Source organism: Mus musculus, chromosome 11 (genome assembly GCF_000001635.26).
Source record: "Mus musculus strain C57BL/6J chromosome 11, GRCm38.p6 C57BL/6J".
Lineage (NCBI taxonomy): Eukaryota > Metazoa > Chordata > Mammalia > Rodentia > Muridae > Mus > Mus musculus.
The window spans coordinates 63,066,356-63,086,957 of NC_000077.6; the positions used below are offsets into that span (position 1 = coordinate 63,066,356).

At 44.4% G+C, this 20,602-nt stretch overlaps 1 protein-coding gene across 1 annotated transcript in view; it reads left to right on the forward strand.

Moving 5' to 3' along the window:
* Tekt3 (tektin 3) overlaps positions 1-20,602 on the forward strand; it is a 33,302-nt gene that overhangs the window by 4,697 nt on the left and 8,003 nt on the right. The window contains exons 2-6 of the mRNA NM_027660.1: positions 3,623-4,230; positions 7,070-7,153; positions 11,757-11,827; positions 14,899-15,042; positions 17,380-17,602. Of these exons, the coding sequence (NP_081936.1) occupies positions 3,652-4,230; positions 7,070-7,153; positions 11,757-11,827; positions 14,899-15,042; positions 17,380-17,602 (1,101 nt within the window). The 5' untranslated portion in view covers positions 3,623-3,651. The remainder of the gene's footprint in view (positions 1-3,622; positions 4,231-7,069; positions 7,154-11,756; positions 11,828-14,898; positions 15,043-17,379; positions 17,603-20,602) is intronic.

Here is a 20,602-nt window from a genome sequence, read left to right on the forward strand (position 1 = left end):
GCAGGCTCAGCCTTTGAGTTGAATTAGAAAGCAAGCTGAGTGAGTGATGAGGAGCAGGCCAGGAAGCAGCATCCTTTGTGGTTCCTGCTTCTGCTGCTGCTCGAGTTCCTGCATCCCTCAGTCACAGACTGTGGTCAGGATGGATCAGCCCGTTCTCCCTCAGTCGCCTGTGGTGGTGGTGGTGGTGGTGGTGGTGGTATCACAGCAACAGAAAGCCAACTAGAGGGAGAGACATTTCACTTGCTAGAGAATGTCTACCTTAGGCTGTCTTCCAGGTCTCTCTAAAGACTCTGTCAAAGGCTGGCATGTAGCTCAGTTGGTAGAATGCTTGCCTCACAGGTGAAAGACTATGGGTTTGGTGCCAAGCACCACAAAACAAACACGGGAAAATTGCCATCCTGCTTGAGTAGTTTCTGACAATCCCAGGCTCCTTCCTACACCCATTCTTTCTTCTTGCTGTGCTGTTTTACTCTTTTTTCTCTTGGTTCCTCAGCTTTTCCTTTAGGCCTGGCTTTTAGAAATGTGATTTGGATAAGCCCTGGGTGGCACTGGGGTACACACACACACACACACACACACACACACACACATCTGTTTATCTTTTTACAGTTTGTGGGATTTCTATACTTTTATAATAAAGACTACAATAGTTTCCATCACATGTGGAAGGCATTCAGTTATTTCTTCCCTTTAGACCCTCTCCTCTGACATCACAAAGGGACAGTTCCTGTACTATTATACTGCTGCTTCGTCTTTCTCTTTAAATACCAAAAACAAAACCAAAAATCCCTGTTTCCTGTTCACCAGGCTTGAGTATACCAATCTCTATGTCTCCAGTGTCCAATCTGCAGCCCATGCCAATTAATGGGTTAAGTAGACATTGTGTGCATTTGCCCCGCCTATTTTCCATTGGCTCCTCCCACAGTTGTTCTCCCCCCCATCATTCCTTCCATTTCCAGACTTGCTTCTACAGACCGATTCTCTTTAATTATGGCCATACTTTTTCTGTAAGTATGTATGTAGTTTTTTGTTTTTTTTTTTTTGACGGGTTGCTGGACACAGCGATGCCACCTGGTTGAGTGTTTTGATGTTCTCAGGAAACCAAGTCACTTGTTGGCCAATCTGATCATCCTGAGACCTGTGTCCACTTTTGCTTAAGTGAGCCTCCAGAATGTTCTTCACATCTTGGCATTACTAAGGAAAATTACCAGACAAGAGCTAATTAAGGGAGGGAAGGTTAATTTTGGCTCATGGTTTCAGAGGGTTGGTTGGGCCCACATGCAAGATGATCAGAGAAGAGTATAATTGCAGGAGGGTTGTTGCCCACGGCCAACAAGCAAACAGAGAGCCAGCCAAGCAGCCAGAGGTGATGCGCCCTCAAGAACTTGCCCCTAGTGGCTTACTCCCCCAGCTAGAACCTGCTTCCTTGATGTTTCTGCAACCTCCTAAAGTAACACCACCAACTGGGGACCAGGAGCAAACCTGATCTCATGGCTGAGATTTCATGTTCAATCCGTAGTAACTGTTCTCAAGCCAGGGACTTCAAATGTGTGACAGTTCTGACATCTTCGCTGACTGTCTCCTGGGAGCATCATAGATTCTAATCTTGCTCAGTACACATCTCTCCCTTCTCGGCTTGAGAGATCGTTCATCCAACAACTCTGCCCCCAGTGTTTGGCAAAGTTTGAGGAGGGTCCCTTGATACATATGCAGGTTATGTCCAGTCAGAGACTCACATGCATCCCCTGTGTAGCTCTCTAAGCTGTGTTTGTATAGCTTGTTGTTTGCTTGAATTTTGCTCACAACTTCTAGCTGTTGAAGCCCCTCCAGAGTCTGGTTGCTCTATCAATACGGAGTCTGCCATGCTCTTGTCCATTTCATGTGTTTCCCCCACAGTGATCTGGAAATTGCTCCCCAAACACAATGGCTCAACAATAAGAAGGCTCATTATTCGCTTCCTTTTTTTCAGGGATCAGTCCTATGTTGCCTGTAGCCCAGTGTGTGAGAGAAGCTGTCTCATATGTTGGATCCAGGCTTTTAGATGTACAGTGTTGGCTAGTCTACCATGGATGTAGGTGGAAATCCTGTTTGAGTTTTTAAACATTTTTTTTTTAGGCCATGAGACCTTCAGGATTCTTAACCAATAGGAGACCCAAATACACTATACAGCAGTGGAGAACTTTGGTAAAATATTATCAAGGGATGACTTTGATTCCCTCTTCCTGGGTGGCCTTAAAGGATGGATGGCCAGAGCTCCAGGTTTGGTTATAACATAGTTCTTGTGGAACTCATCCCCAGACCTGAGTTCTAAGCTCTGTCCACTAGTCCAGATCCTCAGCCATCCCTTCCCTAAAACAAAACTCTGGCTGCTTTTCCATACTCGGCGTTTCCCCATTCCTCGTGTCTCATGTTGTGCGTGTGTCTCATATTCCGCGGCTGTGTGGTTTCAGTTTTGACAATCCTGGATTGTGATACCTCAAGATGCCAGCATAGCAGGTGTTAGAAAAACCCACGTGACATTCTGCCCTTCAAGTCCTCCAGTCAGAGTACTAACTGACCTTCTCTGGATTTGAGATCTTTTATTGTCAAACATTAAGCAAAGCTAAGGAGAAATGTTTTTGCTAGAAGGAAACTATGTTATTTCTGGATCTGACCAGGGAGACAGGTTGGAAGCAAGACAGACTTAAGGTCCCCAACACCTCAAGTTGCTTTGAACTCACTTTGAAGAAAAGCAATATTTAAAGTTCCAAACTGAAGTGAAGAGATGCCAGTATAGAGTGACTAGGAGGAAAAGGAAAGGGGTTTAGCCCACAGTGAGGGAGCGAGTGCTACTTGGGCCACTCTGGCATGGGAAGCTATTTTATGAGTGGATATTAATTTGAACACAGTTCTACAAATCAGTTATCCTGTATTGTTATGTAGCTAATTAATCATTGAGGAACTTATTTCTTTTTATCTGAATAGTGCATCAAGTGTAATATGACTTAATTCTCTCCCTCTTAGTAACAGGTCTGTAGCCATAAGTTCCCCAACAGAATTATATTGCAAAACCTATGCCACAGTCTGAAGTGTCCTGGTCTCCCTAGGAGGCCCCATGAATGTATTCAACTAAGAATAAAAAGCTGCATGTTCTAGAATGAGATGAACTGCAGTTGGGATAATGTGAAGCCACACGCATGTGTTTGCACACAACAGGATCAGTCTTTTAATTTAGAACGTTTGAATGTCAAAAATTCAAGTGACTAATATAAAAACACACTACCTTCATACATTTTAGAGGCTTGGAGATGGAAACTTTAAAATCATCACCAGAAAGTGCTGTTAACATATCAGAAGAGATATATAATAAGCCTGGGAACTCTGAAGCTGGTACTGTGTCAGATGAAATCTTTTATCAGTATGTTATATAAGATTAATTTATTTGCTTTTTCTTTCTTTCCTTCCTTCCTTCCTTCCTTCCTTCCTTCCTTCCTTCCTTCCTTCCTTCCTTCCTTCCTTCCTCCCTCCCTCCCTCCCTCCCTCCCTCCCTCCCTTCCTTCCTCCCTCCCTCCCTCACTCCCTCCCTCACTCCCTCTCTCCCCCCCTCCTCCCTCCGTCCCTCCCTTCCGTCCCTCTTTTGCAGGAGAGATTTATAAATTGTGTTTGAGCACCATGGAACTTTTAGGTTCTACTTTGACGGCTACATATGCCCACCCTCCACCTGCATCGGCCAGCTTTCTACCAGCCATTGGTACCATAACATCGAGCTATAAGGACCGCTTTCCCCATCGCAATCTGACACATAGCTTGAGCCTTCCATGGAGACCGAACACCTACTACAAAACGGCCTACAACTACCCAACCTTGGCCCCGTACTCCTCGAGGTCCCAGAGAGTGTGTGAGAGCACCATGCTCCCTTTCGTGTCCAATAGGACCACCTTCTTCACGAGGTACACCCCTGACGACTGGTACCGCTCCAATCTAGTCAGCTTCCAGGAGTCCAATTCCTCACGGCACAACTCAGAGCGACTCAGAGTGGATACATCTCGGCTCATTCAAGACAAATACCAGCAGATCCGGAAGACCCAGGCTCACTCTACCCAAAACCTGGGAGAACGAGTCAATGACTTAGCGTTTTGGAAATCTGAAATCACACATGAGTTGGATGAAATGATTGGAGAGACAAATGCACTGACTGATATTAAGAGAAGGCTGGAGAGGGGTTTGATAGAGACTGAAGGCCCTCTGCAGGTGAGGATGAGGGTCAGAGTAGAAGGCACTGCAGCCCAGTGGTTATAGCTATCTCCAACAAAGTACATTTCTGCTGCCCATAGAAGCACCACTCATCATTAGTAAATTTGTAAATGGGATAGAGAGGTAATGGCTAACCATTGCCATTTTATACATATCGCACATAGTGAGTTTCTGAGCGAATTCTGAAAGCGAAGCAGACTAACACGATTATGCTACCCACTGTTTTCAGCCGAATGTGCCCTCTTCTTGGCTGTTGAAAAGGCTGGTCTGATCTCTGCAGGTTGTAGATTAAGATGAAAATGTAAGAAAAACGGTTGTTTAAGAAAATCTTAATTTAATGAGAGCTGAGGAGATGGCTCAGTCGGTGACACCTTTGCCTTGCAAGTAGGAGAACCCAAATTTGATCCCTGGAACCCATATGAAAAAGCAGGGCATGGTGGTGTATGCTGGCAACCCCAGTACTGGCAGGGTGGAGGCAGGGGGATCACTGGGTTCACTGACCAGCCAGCATAATCAGTGAGTTCCAGGCCAATGAGAAACTCCGTTTCAGAATGAAGGTGGTGGTATCTGAGTTAGCATAACCTTTAAGACTGACCTTGGGCCTTCACATGTGTACACACACACACAGACATGCACACACACACACACACACACACACACACACACACACACACACAGAGAAACCTGTACACACACACACATATACACATGCATACACAGAAACCTGCATACACATACACAACAAATGTACACACATACAAACCTGCACACATATACCTACATACATATAAGCATACACAAAAATGCACACATGTATGTACACATATACCTGCATACACAAACATGCACTCATGTACACACACGTTTACATACCCACTTACACATAAACACACACACACAAATAAACTTTTTTAAACAACAAAAAAAAATCCAAAAGAAACGAAATTTTTCAGTCTGTGTCATGAAGTAATCCCTAGGTTGACATAATTTCTTTTCAGGCATAAGCGATCAACTGGGGCCCCTTTAGAAATCTGTTTAGGATTCTTTTATTAAAAAGATAATTGGGGCTGAGTGTAGTAGGCCAGTTGTCGTGGATAGACAGGCAGCCTTTCAGTTAATCACTGGTGTCTGATTAGGCTTTGAGTGGGCTCTAGTCACCTATGACCCTTGTACCACTGGATATAGATCTTCCAAACTCATATGCACACCACTATAGAAAAAAGGCATTCCCTGTCTGAAGCTGGGAAAGGATATACATTAATAAACTTCTCAGTGGGCGCCACCAACACCAGGTGTCTCAATGTGGAATGCTTACAGGAGATCTCATGGTATCTAAGAGTGAGGACCAAGGGGCTGAAGGTCTAGTGATTTCAGGACTTGTCTGGGCTTCTCTGCACAGTGTCACTTTCTGTCCCATCCTCTCACTAACCACAAATACAAAACTACACACAAGTCCCAGTGTCCCGAGGAGGCGCTCACATAGGGTCATTTTGGATTAGTTCATCTAAGTTGTTACAGAATGCCTCCAATGTCTTCCTTGGGACCTAGCCCAGGGACTGAAAATATAATGTCCCCAAGACACTCGGTTGCTTTCCTCAGTCCCTTCACTATGACTGGGCTCTGATTGGTTCTAATGTGAGCTTTCTCCTGCAGTGGCTGCCTGAGTGTTCTTGTGGGTTACAATATTGACTGTCAAAATGGAGTCAAAGGGCCTGATTACATAGAGATAAACCTCAAAAAAGAACATATAAATAACCACTTAGTAGGAGGAAGCTTGTTAAATTTTAGCACAATAGTAATTACATCAATCAGGGGGCCATTGTAGCTTACCAAATATGCAATAATGAACACTTGTGACATCTAGGGCAGAAAGCATGCACTTGGATGTGTCACCGGTGGGACCATGGGCCGGAGGAAGATTCCTGAAAGGCAGTGTGGTGATATCCACTTAAATAATCAGAACTTCTACAATCTACCAGTTCGTCTTCTAGTAAATGTAATTTTTACTATTAAAAATTAGAAATTTGCTCAGCTATGGTTCAATAACATATCACAACATGGTTCACATTTTGCATTTACTAAAGTTTAACATAGTCCTGTGTCATGGAAAAGGTTTTGAAGAAAGCATTTTAGCTACACAATGACTTCCTACACAGCTCATTGTTAGCGAATTATGCTGCTTTTTATTGTCATTACTAACATTCTCTGCTTCAAAGAATATTTTAAAACTCCAGTCTACCATTTCATTTGATCCTAAAAAAATTAGTATAAAATTTAGAGATATTTCTGTCTCCATTTTATTAAAATCAGACAGCCAATAAACAAAGCAGCAATGAGCCTCTGAAACATGTTTTCTGTATTTTAATTCTTAATAGGTAAAAGCATATTATTTTTATAACTAGGAAAATAAACAATTTTATAGATAATGACTCAGATAGTTGGCTACACAAACATTTTAATATTTTGAAAGCAAACCATTTATTTCTACTTTTTCCAGTAGAAAATACTTAGAAATAATAATTATATCTCAGACTCTATTTTCATGTTATCCAACTGTTTCTCTTCAATAAACTGATGCCAAGCATTTAATTTAGTTACTCGTTGGTGGGGATTCTTTTTGTCAGCTTTCCAAACTAGGATTTTTTTTTTCAAATTAATTTCTAATGTAGATGCCAACCTTTCAGTAAAAGCAAAGACTTCCTTCCCTGCCAGGGTCTTTCTTGTGCTAAACTCTTCCAAACTGACTTGAGAGGTCCACCTTGGGGGTTCCTGTTGCCTTCCTTTAAAGTAGCCGCTGTCATTTCATTGACATGTTCTGTGCTCTGTGGATCTCTAGGTTTCCCGAGAGTGTCTCTTTCACCGCGAGAAGAGAATGGGAATCGATCTTGTTCATGATGAAGCCGAGAAAGAACTACTGGCGGTAAGTGTGTGTGTGTGGGGGGGGGGAGCGAAAACGCTTCAATACTGAGAAGCCTACAGTCACAAATGTGTGTTTAGGTGAAGAAATCAGGGAGGTACAGGCTAAAGCCACTCATAAGTAAATTTATAGTGTCTGGCAAAGGCTCATTTTCTTGGTTTTATAAGTAATATATATGTTGACTGAGAATTTTAAAAATACAGGAAAGAATAAAAAAATAGATAAGGTGTTTATAGCCGCATTTGGATGCAAATCAGCATCTGTAGATTTTGGAGTACTTCAGTCATTCTGTCAAACACTCTTAGATAATTGTGTCCCTTTCATGCAATAATGACATAAATGTGTCTCCCAGATTGCACTCCAACTATATCTGTCAATGTGAAAACACCTGCCTCCATTTAAAATGACACCAAAGCCACTTTCCTGTCAGTGCAGATACCTGTAGGACACAACTTTGATTAGCCAATTCACAGGATCTGATCCCTGTAGCTCCATGCCACCATGGTGTCAAAACCATCACTGCAGAGCCCAGTGCACGCTCCTGACTCCTTCTCCCCACTTCTCTTGAGGACTAGTAACTGGGATGTCAAAGGGCATGCACATCTGGGGAAGCTTTGGTCCACGGTCAAGTGGCCACCCCAGAACTGATGTGTCCAAGCTGCTCTGTGGAATCTCCTAGGCTCACTTGCACTTTCCACCTCTTAAATCTGCATTACTCCCGAGTTCTCTGGCTTTCTGTGCTACCTACACTGACGTCTCTCTCTCAGTCGGTTGAGGTTTCAGCCTCCGAGTGCTTGAGGATACTTCCAGTCTCTTTCTTTGTCTAAGACGTTAACTCAAGCACTAGTTCTTCACCTTAAGAGTTCTGCCAAACAGTTTTAAAGACTTTGATTAGCATGCACTAATAAGGATCAAGTAAGTCCTGGTCAACTGCTTGTCCTTCCTCCCAGATCACTTCCTAGCCTGTCCTACCCTGTCACCTTCTTCTTCCTCCCGGTGGTAGAGTACCCTTGGCTGCAGCCATTATCTCCTTAAACCCTGCATCAGCGTCAGCTCTTTATCTGAAAACAAACAGCAAACAATCCACCTCAGAGCCCTACACTGTGACATATGAAATGGATGGAAGACTTAAGGATCAAGGTTAGAAATGATTAAATACTTAGGAAAAGAAGGTCTAAATAACGTTGACCCGGGAGTGGGTGACAGTCTTTTAGATACAACCCTGAAAGAAAAACAAGAACAAAAGATAAGCTACATCAACAAAACTGGAGAACTGGAACATCAAGGAAGGGAGATTATCCTCTTCACACAGCATATACCTGATATGAACTTCTATCTAGCCTATATAAATAATAATTAAGTTTTAGAGAAAAACAATTCAATTGTTTGATAATATTAATTTTAATACCTCTAGACTTAAGATCATATAGGCAAAAGAGGTTATTTATTTAATTACTTTGGGGGGAGACAGAGTTTCTATATTTAGCTTTGGATATCTTGGAAACCCACTCTGTAGACCAAGTTAGCCTTGAACTCACAGAGATCCAACTGCCTCTGCCTCCCAGGTGCTGGGATTAAAGGTGTGCACCACCATCGCTTAGAAGCAAAGGAGATTTTATTTTATTTTATTTTATTTTGTTTTATTTTATTTTATTTATTTTATTATTTTACTTCTTCAAAGAAGGTTTTAACTGGAAACAGTTTAAGAAACACCAGTCTAAAGCTATCTATCCAGAAGCCCAGGAAAGTGTTGTCCTTACCATTACTCCATAACTTTGGTCACAGTTAAAGTGTGAGGCAGTGGGGTTTCACTCGGGGTGATAGAAAAGAAAAGGCTGCAGAGTCTCTACTCTGACATCCTCCCTTCTGCAACGCTGCCCTAAGAATCCAGTTCCTGAGAGGTGGGTGGCAGCAGGAGACTGTGAAGGCTTCATCTGCTCAAATAGGAGCCCTAATTCAAGGATCCTCAACCACGGAGACAAAGTTCCTGTTTGGCTTTCACCCCAAAGTCCTGCTAGTGAAACCACAGTCATGGACTACACTGACATCCTGGGACTCTCTGGGAAGTCAGTCCACAGTAGCTCTTACTCCTCTCCAAGTTCAGAATCATCGCCCTTTTCCCGGCTCCTGCAGGTGCGCCTGTGCGCTGCAGGTAGTTGCAGTCATGGGCTCACTGGACCCAGACTGCCTCCACAGCTCCTGCCTTCTGCATCTGCCTCCTGCAAGCTCTTACCTCCAGGCAGGGGAGAGGATGGCTTGCACCACACATAGTTCCACTGCAGGGATGAGTTCAGATTGACAGGTCAGGTAACACTGGGCAGCTCTACACTTCCCAATATAGACTTTCTTTCTTCGTGGGAATTCCTCTGCCTTCAACCATCTGCTTGCTGTTTGTCATCTGACTTTGTTTGAATTCACAAACAACTATTGTTTAAGGATTAAAAAATATTAAAGTTTTATTAAATGCATTTTCCCCCACTGGAAATCCCAGGAGTTTCCACTACGTCCATTTTATGTGAAAACACCCACAGTACATATTGTAAAGTGTTCTAATGATGTTTTCTAGGCAGGATTCCAGGCATCCTTTGATCTCTCTCTCTCTCTCTTCTGTATCTCTCTCTCACTCTCTCTCTTTCCTCTTTCCCTTCCTCCCTCTCCCTTCTCTACTGCCCCTCTTCTCTATGTCATTGAGACAGATGACCATTAAACAATACAAAATTCTAAGATTCTTTTAGTATCCCATGATATTTATAAGAACAGGCAGAACTTTGGTACAACATGGAAGCAGAGAAAATGCTCATTGATTCCACTGATCCTGAGCCTCAAAGAATCAGACAGCAGGTTTAACATTTTAGGCATACTCAGTATTGTCTAAACATGTATGTGGCATGTCCGTATGTGTATGGGAGTGCCTATGTATGTGTTTGCCTATGAAGGCCAGAGGACAACGTCAGCTGTCATTCTCAGGACTGCTGCTTCTTTCTTTCCAGGCAGGGCCTTTCATTGGCCCGGAGCTCATCAATTAGGTTAGACTGGCTGGCCAGCAAGCTTCAAGGATCTGTCGGTCTCAGCCTCCCCAGGCCATCGTGTCTGGGAAGCCAACCCAGGTCCTTGTCCTTGCAAGAGAACTGCTTTACCGTCTGAGCTCTCCGTCCCCCAGAAGCCCCTGAATCAATACATTTAAGTTAAACAACAAAGGAAGAAGACAACAGGCATATGCTCATGGTAGTAAAGAGAAGAAAGTATCATAATCAAATCAACAAAGATAAGCAAAAAAATTATTTGATAGATTTTAGCATCATAGAAACCATTAATGTCAATATACTAAATACCATGCACAAAGTTACATTGCACCCGATGGGAAAGAACTGATTTTATTTTAAGGTAAGGGGGTCTCCTACTCTGTGACCCAAGCTAACCTTAGACTTAAACTCCTCAGCATCTCAGCCTTTCTTGTCTTCCTAAGACTACAGGCTCTTACCACCACATGTGGCTAAGGACTGCATTTTGAGTATGTTAAGAACATCAAATATATCCTTATATTAGCCTTCAAATACAGGCAGGTTGGCTGTTGTCTTGGGGCATGCTCTGTCACTTTGGTGAGAGTTGCAGGATAGATGACTACCCAGCGTGCCCAAGGAAGGCAGACTTATTCACTATTGTAGACAAATTCAGCTTTCTGGAAGGGAAATTAGCTTTAATTGCCAAACCTATAATTGCCAAACCTAGAAAACAAACATGACCCTTGGCAGTGTCGATCTGTTTACTCTGATTGTTCGCAACAGCATCGTTTACTATTATGGGGAAGCATCCAAGTTCAAAAGGCCACAAAGCAGAATATTAAGGATGACCCCTTTTCACTTTAGAAAGCAATAAAAAAATTTTATACACACATAAAAATACCTGAAAGGTGTTCTTTGAGTTGTTCTAATGTTAATATTAATTTCAGAGGGAAGTGAATATTTACATGCTATGAAATACCACGTATATCCTTGTAGCCTCAAGATGACACACATTTGGTCAAATGAGTGGCATGGCTAACACAGCTATTGCTTCAAGTGTAGGGACAGGGCCACAGGGCACAGCATGACATCAGGTGGTTGACCTCCAAGGTGGAAGGTCAATTTCCATGTTTGAAACATAGAGCTGAACCTGCTAGCATTGTGTGTATAGCTACAATGGCTTGGCTCCCAGCCTTCACTGGCTTCCCGTGCCTTTGAAGGAAAGCTGTTATGAGAAAAGGCGTCATAAGCTCAATATAGCACATTACCAGAGTTTTAGGACTCTTGTTGTTGTCGTTGTTTTGTTTTACCTACAGATAAATATGAGGTAGAAATGAAACACTAAAATTTTACCCCTGTTCCCCATATGATGGTCCAGCTTGGTCCATACGATGGTTTCCTTATAGTCTACAAGGAGAGATTGGTCTGTATTATCATGGGGGCATGCAGGTAAATAAATAGATGTAAAATTGTTTTAGTGCTTAACGTCACAGATTTTTTCAACAAATAAAAACTTCCTTTGTTGATAGGTTTGAACACTGCTGACTTTCAATGCTACGCTCAGTGAAGACATTAATGTGTGGTTTTGTTTTTCTATTGAGTAGGAAGTTGATACCATTCTGTGTTGTCAAGAAAGAATGAGGCAACATCTGGATAAGGCGAATGCCCAACTCGCGTAAGCATTTCTTCCCTATCCAGCGTTAAAGCCCAGCATTGAACTGTGCTTCTGCTTCCTGTGCACATTTCTGTTAGAGCTTCATCTGAATCACACGCGCGCACACACACAGAGGCACACATGGACACATACCCATGCACAGACCTGCACATACATGGGCATACACATAAACAAGCACATACAAAGGCACGCACGCGCACACAGGGACACCTCACCAGTTTTTGCTTAGAAATCAGGATGAGTGCTTGGAATTTTGTCTTCGATTTTTATTTAAAGATTAATTTGGGGATGGTGTGGGAAGGATGGCTAATGTCTCCCTTAACTCGAGTCTTTCCCTTTGAGGCCTGTGTTCATTCCTAGCAGTGGGCAGACACGAGGCTTCTCCACTTTGTTTTTATACTTCCTTAAAGATCCACCTGTCCTGATTACATCATCATCCGCTACACCACACCGTGCTGTTGTTAAGCACCATCCCGATTTGCCACCAGAATGCAAAGCCCTCAAAGGTACAGACTCTCAGTCACCTGCTCTTTTACGGCAAGAGAGGAGGCAACGGGAAGAGAGAACAAAATCGGGAGAAGTTCTTAAGTTGTGGCTATGGCTGTCAGAGTAGACAAGGTGCTGCCTGAACCTGCTGACGAACAGTCCTTGAAGGTCTGTGTTGGCTTTGGTCACAGAAAGAAGCAGTGTTGGAAATGCACCCCCTTCCCCTAAAAAAAGAAACGGTGGCTACACACATGGGTACTGCTTGGGTGACAAGTGTCATTACCCGCTTAGTTTGCCCGGCCTTGGCCTTGGAGTCAGCACTGGGAATGTTTATGAGGTTTGAATGCTGTGGTTTTCTGGAGGTAGGTGGACAGGAGGCTGTCTGGCAGGGTTTGGCTAGGGACAGGGTAGTTCTGATATGAGCTCATGACTTCCTTAGGAGCCTCAGTTAACACATCTCTAAGAATTTGTACTGACCTCCATTTTCTTTCATGATCTAAAAATCTGCTGTCTTTGTCCTTGACTTTTCTTGGCCAAGACTGGCCATGTTGGGGTAGTTACACTTCCCTGTAAGTCTGCATTCCTAATTGTCTTCCTTGGTTAAGTCACGGGCCTCGTTGCACAAGGTCTTGACTGTGTGTGCGCACTTGCTTAGATTTTCGTTGGTTCCCTTTAAGGAGCCCGGCTTTGCTTAAATCCATAGAGGACAGAATGTTGACCTCCCCTCCCTGGGTGGCTTTCCTGTTGGACTCTCCCCTATGATTGTAAGAGAAACAGAGTTTCTCCAATCCACTTGTTTTGGATGCCACTGCCACACTCCCAGAATGCATGTTAGATGAAAATGGAATTTCTCTGGGCACTACCATGGCATCCAAGGCTCTTGGCATCTTTGGTTGTACAACAGATGTTGACGAGATACCACCTCACATACCTTCCCAGGTGTCCTGAGGCCATGTGAGAAAGCTAACCAGATTCCCGTCTCCTTAAAGATGTCATCCTAAGACAGGAAGCCCATGGGATGTGCTGACCCCAGATGACAAACAAGACAGACCTTCTAGTCCAGAGTTCTAGCATCATAACCTAAAGCAGTAGGTTCAGCAGTGTCAAGGGGGAGGCCTCTTTCGCATGTATGTTCTTCCAGAACTCATAAAATGCAGATCGGTTCCCTAAGGCTGCCCTCATTTCTACTTTACACAAAATAGAAATAAAGCTGTAGCTGAGTGGTTCCACTGAAGGCACAGGCCACACTGAGCAGAAGAGGCTGGTGTCAGTTCATCCCACCAGAAGCTATTTTTGCTGAGCAGTTCCTATGCCGGGCTTGCTTAAGGTTCTAGAAGCACAGAAGTGGTTAATCACTCAGTTGTCCTTCTTCTCACAGGCCACATGCTAATGACTCCCAACTTTCTGTCTGTAAAATAGACTCCCCCGAATTTCAGCAGCTACTTGGGGTCTCCATGTGGGTGTGGAAAGTGCACTCAGACTTAATGTGTCACCTTAACTCTTCCAAATTCTCCTCCCTACCCCAGTGTCACCCCAACTCCAGTGACAGAACTCCATCAATCCAGTGATTTGGCTGAGCTCTTGACTTTCACTCAACATGCCCTACCTCACGGGGTGTTGTCTTGGTTCTTGAACATACCCATGGTCTAAACACTTCTCATCTCCTCTGCTCTCCCTTTGGTCCCTGCTATTATGTCCTCTTCTGAGCCTCTGCTGTGGGTTTCCCGTGGCTCTCCCCAGGTCTCCAGCAGTCCGTCCTTTACACAGCAGCAGATTGAGCCAGTTCAATGGCACGTCAGCACGCTCCGCTTTCACTTAGAAGGAAACCCTGTGCCTTTGAGACGTCTAACCTGTTTCACCCATCACCCACACCCAGGTCTCATCCAGCTCTAGCCTCTGGGCATGCCTTATGGTTCCTCCTCCCTGGCGTCCAGGGAAGACTGTATTTCTGAGATTGTCAGGATCTCTTCTCTTCCATGGCTGGGCTGCCGGGACAGAGTGCCAGGGTGAACCATGAGCCCTCTGAGCTCACTTCAAGCACTCGTGGAAGTTGATTCTGACTCTTAATGTATATCTCCTGGGGAACATCCGAGACAAAGCACGGCCACAAGCTTAGGTCACCAATGAATCGAGGGAGCCTGTGATATATATGTCTCATGAGGTCCTTGAGGAAAATTATATTCAAAGCCCAAGGATAAAGTGGGTGAGAATATGAAGCTGAACAGGAAGGAGGAAAGGAAGGCACAGAAATGGACATAGGTTGCAAACCAGTGTCCTGTCTCAACTGTTGGTGAACAGTAAGGAGATGTTATTCTCCCTCCACCTCCTCTCCTCACCTCCCCACGTTCCATGGACAGGAAGCATGGGCAGGGTGGGGAGGGGCGGGACATGGCAGGGCAGGGTGAGCCGAGCAAGGGTAGGGTCCTCAGGCCTCACATGTATGGCCATCTCCACAAATGCTCCTTCAGTGTAGGAGTTGATTGCTTTGATGGAGAAGAAGGGAAGACCCTGACTTAGAGGATAATGGCCGTTCCTTTGGGAACTAACTGGAACCATGTCTTTCTTCTTTTCCCTGGGGACTTCAGCTCAGACAGATCTGCACAGCATGAGCTGGAGAAGGATCTGAGTGACAAGCAGGCCGCCCTCCGGATTGATGATAAATGCCAGCACCTGCGCAACACTTCCGAGGGCGTCAGCTACTTCCGGGGCGTGGAGAGAGTCGATGCAACGTAAGCTGGCACTTGCCACCCTGTGGTTGTAATGACATTTGTCCTTTCTGCTTTCATAATGATGCAGCACGTAGGCTGCCTTACTCTTGTATTCTACAACTATCATGGAACAGCCCCCCCCACCCCACCCAAGACTTGATGATTTATAAAGAACAGAAAAGTTTCTTGGGTTCATCTTGAAAGTCCACAGTGGCAAGAGTTTTTATGCTGAAGAAACAGAAGGGCAAAGGAACACCTGTAAAAGTGAATGGCGAACTCCCTTTCACAACAGCCCACGCTGGGAAAACTGACCAGCTCCAATGAGAATGGATTCACTCTCCCCAGAGTGGCAGGCAGGCACGCAGGCAGGGGATGTGACTACGTGAGGGCTACAGTACACCTGCCTGCATTTGCCCCTAGCAGCTCAAAGGGAAGAGTGTTTTTTAAAGGCACTGATGTTCCTTAATGGCCCACTCATTATTTAAAGCAGTGCTTTAAGAACTCAAAGCAGAAGTTCTCAACCTTCCCAATGCTGCGACCCTTTAATACAGTTTCTCGAGTTGTGGTGACTCCCAACCATTAAATGATTTTCATGGCTTCTTTGCCAGCCCCCTGGATGCTATTTGGGGCAGGGCCTATAGTCTGAGCCAGCTACTTCCTTTAAAAAAAAATAACCAAGTTGACTGAGTGAAGTTTACATAGAATAAAATGACCAAACTGCACATGCGTGTCAGTGGGTCTGTCATATCTGAAAGCCTATGTTACCACACGTGAGATGGAGACTTTTTAGCACCCTGTAAAGATCCTCATAGTTTCCCCACACCTGTTCTACATACTACCCTAAAAAGACTTCAAAAACGGATTCAGTCCTGTGGGGTGCTGAGCTGTCCCCCAAAGCCGCTCCTTCTCTTGAGAGCCACAATACCAGTTAGCGCTTTGCTTTTGATGCTCAGGTGTGACTCAGAACCAGTGTTCTCTGTCGTCCCCTCATGATGCCTCTTACATGACTCAAGGTAAGCAGAGCGCATCATTTTGTCTCCTTGGAGGATGGGCAGTGGCCTGGGACCTAGCCCTTTGAAAGGCCCCCAGTCTCAGCACGAGTCCTTTGCCATCCCTTTCAAAATATATGGCACATCCATGACATCATTTTGGGTCTAGTCAACATTAAGTCCTATCCAATATTTTATTATAAGAACAAGAAAACCGATATCACCTGTTAAATCTACCATCCAGAGACACCCAAATGTGACAACTGCTCTTTAGTCCTTCCAGTTGTCCCCAGATCAACAGATGCTAGTTTGTAATCTTAAAAAAGGGTATATTGCCCACACACCATTTCTACAGCCTATCCAGCTTTTTACCACACGCTGCACCAATAATGTTGCTTGTGAGCCTAATGTCCTTAGGTTAATATAGATTCATGAAGTAAATATTTGTGAATTTGCATGCTACATAAATATTTTCACATGCATTAACCTAACCTGGACTTTTGTTCTTTTCCATGGCTTCTAAGCTATCAAAGCTTTATATAAATATTGCCGAAATGACTGTCCTTCCATGTCCATATTGTGGGATACTCTTTTCTTGGGATATTGGAATTTCTATGTTATAAACATTTAAGTGATAAACTCTTAGTCTGTGTAGCCTTTCCAAGACCATGGTAGTTCAACAGCCTCAGCTGCAAGACAGCAGGCATTCCTCAACATGTCTCCGGCTGCAAGTCCCCATGTCCCTCCTTACTCTTCTGGAAAGGTTTCTCACTGTGCTGTTGTTCATTGGCTTGCCTTTGGTGACTCCCAAGGTTGATATTCTTGCTTCTGCTTATCGGGTTGGCTGTAACACATTTGTAAAGAGCCTGCATGTTCTTGCCCTTCAGTAATCTATCCCCACTCTGGTAGAAGAGTCCCTGTGTGCCTATTAATAAACTATAGGTTAACAGTAAAATAAGGAACACTTGGGAATTTTCTTTTTCTTTCTTTTCCTTTCTTTCTTTCTTTCTTTCTTTCTTTCTTTTCTTTTTTTTTTTTTTTTTTTTTTTTTTTTTTTTTTTTTTTTTTTTTTTTTTTTTTTTTTTGAGACAGGGTTTCTCTGTGTAGCCCTGGCTGTCCTGGAACTCACTCTGTAGACCAGGCTAGCCTCAAACTCAGAAATTCACCTGCCTCTGCCTCCCAAGTGCTGGGATTAAAGGTGAGTGCCACCACTGCCCGGCAAGGGAATTTTCTTTTTAAGTAGCTTTATTCTGTAGTTTCCACTTTATGCAACACGTCTAGGACAGGTGTTGCTGGGACCTCCCACTTTTAGGATGAGCAGTCCCTGAAGACCGTCCGAGCTGACACTGGCCTCTCTTTCCATTCCCAGGGTATCAGTGCCCGAGACATGGGCCAAGTTTACGGATGACAATGTTCTCCGCTCCCAGAGTGAGAGGGCAGCTTCTGCTAAGCTCAGAGAGGAAACTGAGAACCTCCTGATTGTGACAGCCAATGAGATGTGGAATCAGTTCAACAAAGTGAACTTGGCTTTCACCAATCGCATTGCCGAGACTGTCGATGCTAAGAATAAGATTCACACTCACTTAACGAAGGTGAGGGAGGTGCTCACACTGCCTAAGAGCGATACCCAGGGATGGGGGACGGGGGACGGGGGGGCGCAGGAGGCAAAGAGTTTACTTGTCACAGGCAAGGCCCCTGTCTCCACCCCAGGATTGGAAAAACGAACTAAAAAGGTGGGTTAATTGTGAGTTCCCCATCACTGACATGAACAAGACAGGGTACTCTGAGCCCACAAATCTCTCACCACCCCCAGAAAAGCGCCATAAGTCACCTGGTCTCCTGGCCATCCAGACTGAGGAAAATGAAAAGCAATAGAAAGTCTGCGGTTTATTTCCGTCTGTAGCCAGGTGTCAAAGTGAAATGAGAGTTCACTGGTATTTGGAACACAAAGAACACACTATGTAGGGAAAGGCTCTTAGAAGCCAATGGAAACAAAAATATTATGATAAAGCTTAATGAAGCGCTGTATATAACTAGGAAGGCAATTTAGTAGAACCTATGGTCGGGGAAGGGAGAGTTGGGGTCAACCATTTCAGACCCCTTTCTGGACCAAATACAGGAAGCAAAAATGTAGTGCTGATTGTGCCTGAGTTTGTGAAGTATTCTGTGCAGAAGCCACACTTCAAGATAGACAAGAGCTGCTGCCTTTACTTCTAAGTACTATGGAAAGTGCTCCTCATCACTTGTAACTTCTTTTTTTCTTCTGTAAAATAATATATGTGTGTGTGTGTACATATGTATATATATGAATTTTTTATCTGCATGTATGTCTGTGCACCATGTGCATGCAGTGCTCATGGAGACCAGAAGAGGGCGCCAGGTTCTCCTAGAAAAGGAGTTACAGATAGTTGTGAGCTGCCACAGGGATGCCGGGAATTGAGCCAGGGTCCTCTGGAAAATCAGCCAGTGCTGTTTGTTGACTGCTGAGCCCTCGCCCTGGCCTGTCTTTTCCTGTTTAAAGGCCTGGTGCTGTTGCTCTAAGGTAGTATTTCATAATGGAGGGTGCCATGTTCCCCTCCAGGCAGCCACAATTCACCTTTTCTTCTCACGATATCCAACTTGTGCTGTAAACAATAGCAGAGACATGCAGTGTACTACATTGTACAGGGCAGAGAAAAGTATACAAAGAGTTTTTCTTCCCCAGCAGCAGATGATAACAGTACGAGGTCACGCACTGGGATTGCCCATGACAAAAGCAGAAAGCATGTTCAGGGATCAGAAGGAGAAACAAATGTTCCAGGGGTAAGCCCTGAACATAGTCCAGGAGGCAGTAATTAAGAGGCTGGGTTTAGGTCCATAAGGAAGCTGGTGAGACTGGCATGATGGTGTGCCCTAGGAGAGAAACTTGGGAAGTGGGGTGGAGCCACACTGTAGAAGTTGCTGGGATGGCAGATGGAGGTCAGGGAAGTAGAGCTCCATCCTGAAAGTCCCTAGGAAGGTGTCGTGACAGAGTCCCTTTGTTCACTGGTAGTGGTTTGTGTGTCTCTGTGTTGTTGTTGTTGTTGTTGTTGTTGTTGTTGTTGTTGTTGTTTTAACCACTGTGTTAGTTTGCCAGGGCTATTGTCACATAGAGTGCTCACTGTCTGAGAGGCTAGAAATCTAAACTTGAGATGCCACAAGCTTGCTTGCCTCTGAGGCCTCCTTCCTTGTACTCTATGGCAACCTCCTGTCTCCATGTATCTGTGTTACCTTCTCTCTGTGTATAGCTATGTCTGTATAAGTCACACACACACACACACACACACACACACACACACACACACACACACACACACACACACAACCAATATGGCTTACAGGCTGTGGTCTAGCTAGTCTACTAGCAGAAGGTTCAAGTATCCAGTCGTTGTTCAATTCCTAAGGCTGGATATGTCAGTTGGTTTTCAGAATCCTAAAGAAGTGGGCTTTAATGCCAGTGAAGAAACAGACTTGCTAGAGAGTGTGAGAGCAAGCAGCCAAAGAGAGGGTCATCTTCCTTCATCCATGCTTTTTATGAAGGCTGCCAGAGGAAGGTGTGGCCCAGACTAAAGGTGGATCTTCCCGCCTTAAAGATCTGAATTAGAAGTGGATTTTTCCCACTTCAAATAATGTACTTAAGAGAAAAAAAAATCCCTTGCAGGTGTGCCCCGCCATTTGAGATTAATTTGAAAACCAAAAATAGCCATCAGTGTCCAGGATTCCTCCATTTGTAAGACTTGGACCCATTCTCTTGACTTCATTTTATCTTGACCTCTGTAGAAACCCTATCTCCAAATATAGTCACATTCTGGGACCCAAGGGTTGAGAGTTCAAGAAATGAACTTGGGGGGGCGGGCGGGGAAGGACACACAGTTCAACTCAATATAGGTGCATTCCAAGTTCCACTCAGGCATGTTGTAGACACAGGGATGTCGCATTGATTCTGCTGTCTCATGTCCTGGAGAGACAATACACATACACATACACATGGACACGCAGGTTCAACTCCCCCTCACCCCCCATAGAACACGGGCAATTTGTTGGGAAGGCACAGAAGGATCCACTTGGAATCAGAGAGATCAATGTTTAGCAGAAGTAAGCATCTTCTCTTCTGGTGAGAAAGAGACATGACTATTCTTGACAGGTTTGTTAAAGCTTAGAAGAGAGATCAAAGCCCGAGTGGCAGGTTTAGGAGTGCTTGGATAATACAGGAATTAAATGAGTGTGGTTTTGCAAGGTCTCTGTAGCAGCAGGGTTTCCAAGGATAAAGCTTTGGCAGTGGGGTGAGGGGCAGATAGAAAGCTGACCAAGAGAGCAGGTGAGGCATGATTTCAAGGAGAGGGAAAGATCCAAGAGGCCTTGATGTTGGCCCTGAGAGAAATTTTCATGCGAGCAGTGAGTGCTAAAGACAGAATCCAGGAACCTCTGTGATGTATGCTGGGTAGGTGGGAGGCAAAGGAAACAGGCACAGGGAACTTGAGAGGGCTTGGAGAGACCCTCACTGGGATTAGATGAGAGAGTGGCAGAAAACACATCGAGTTTGGAAAATGTGCTGGTGTTGTCTGGGCTGTCTC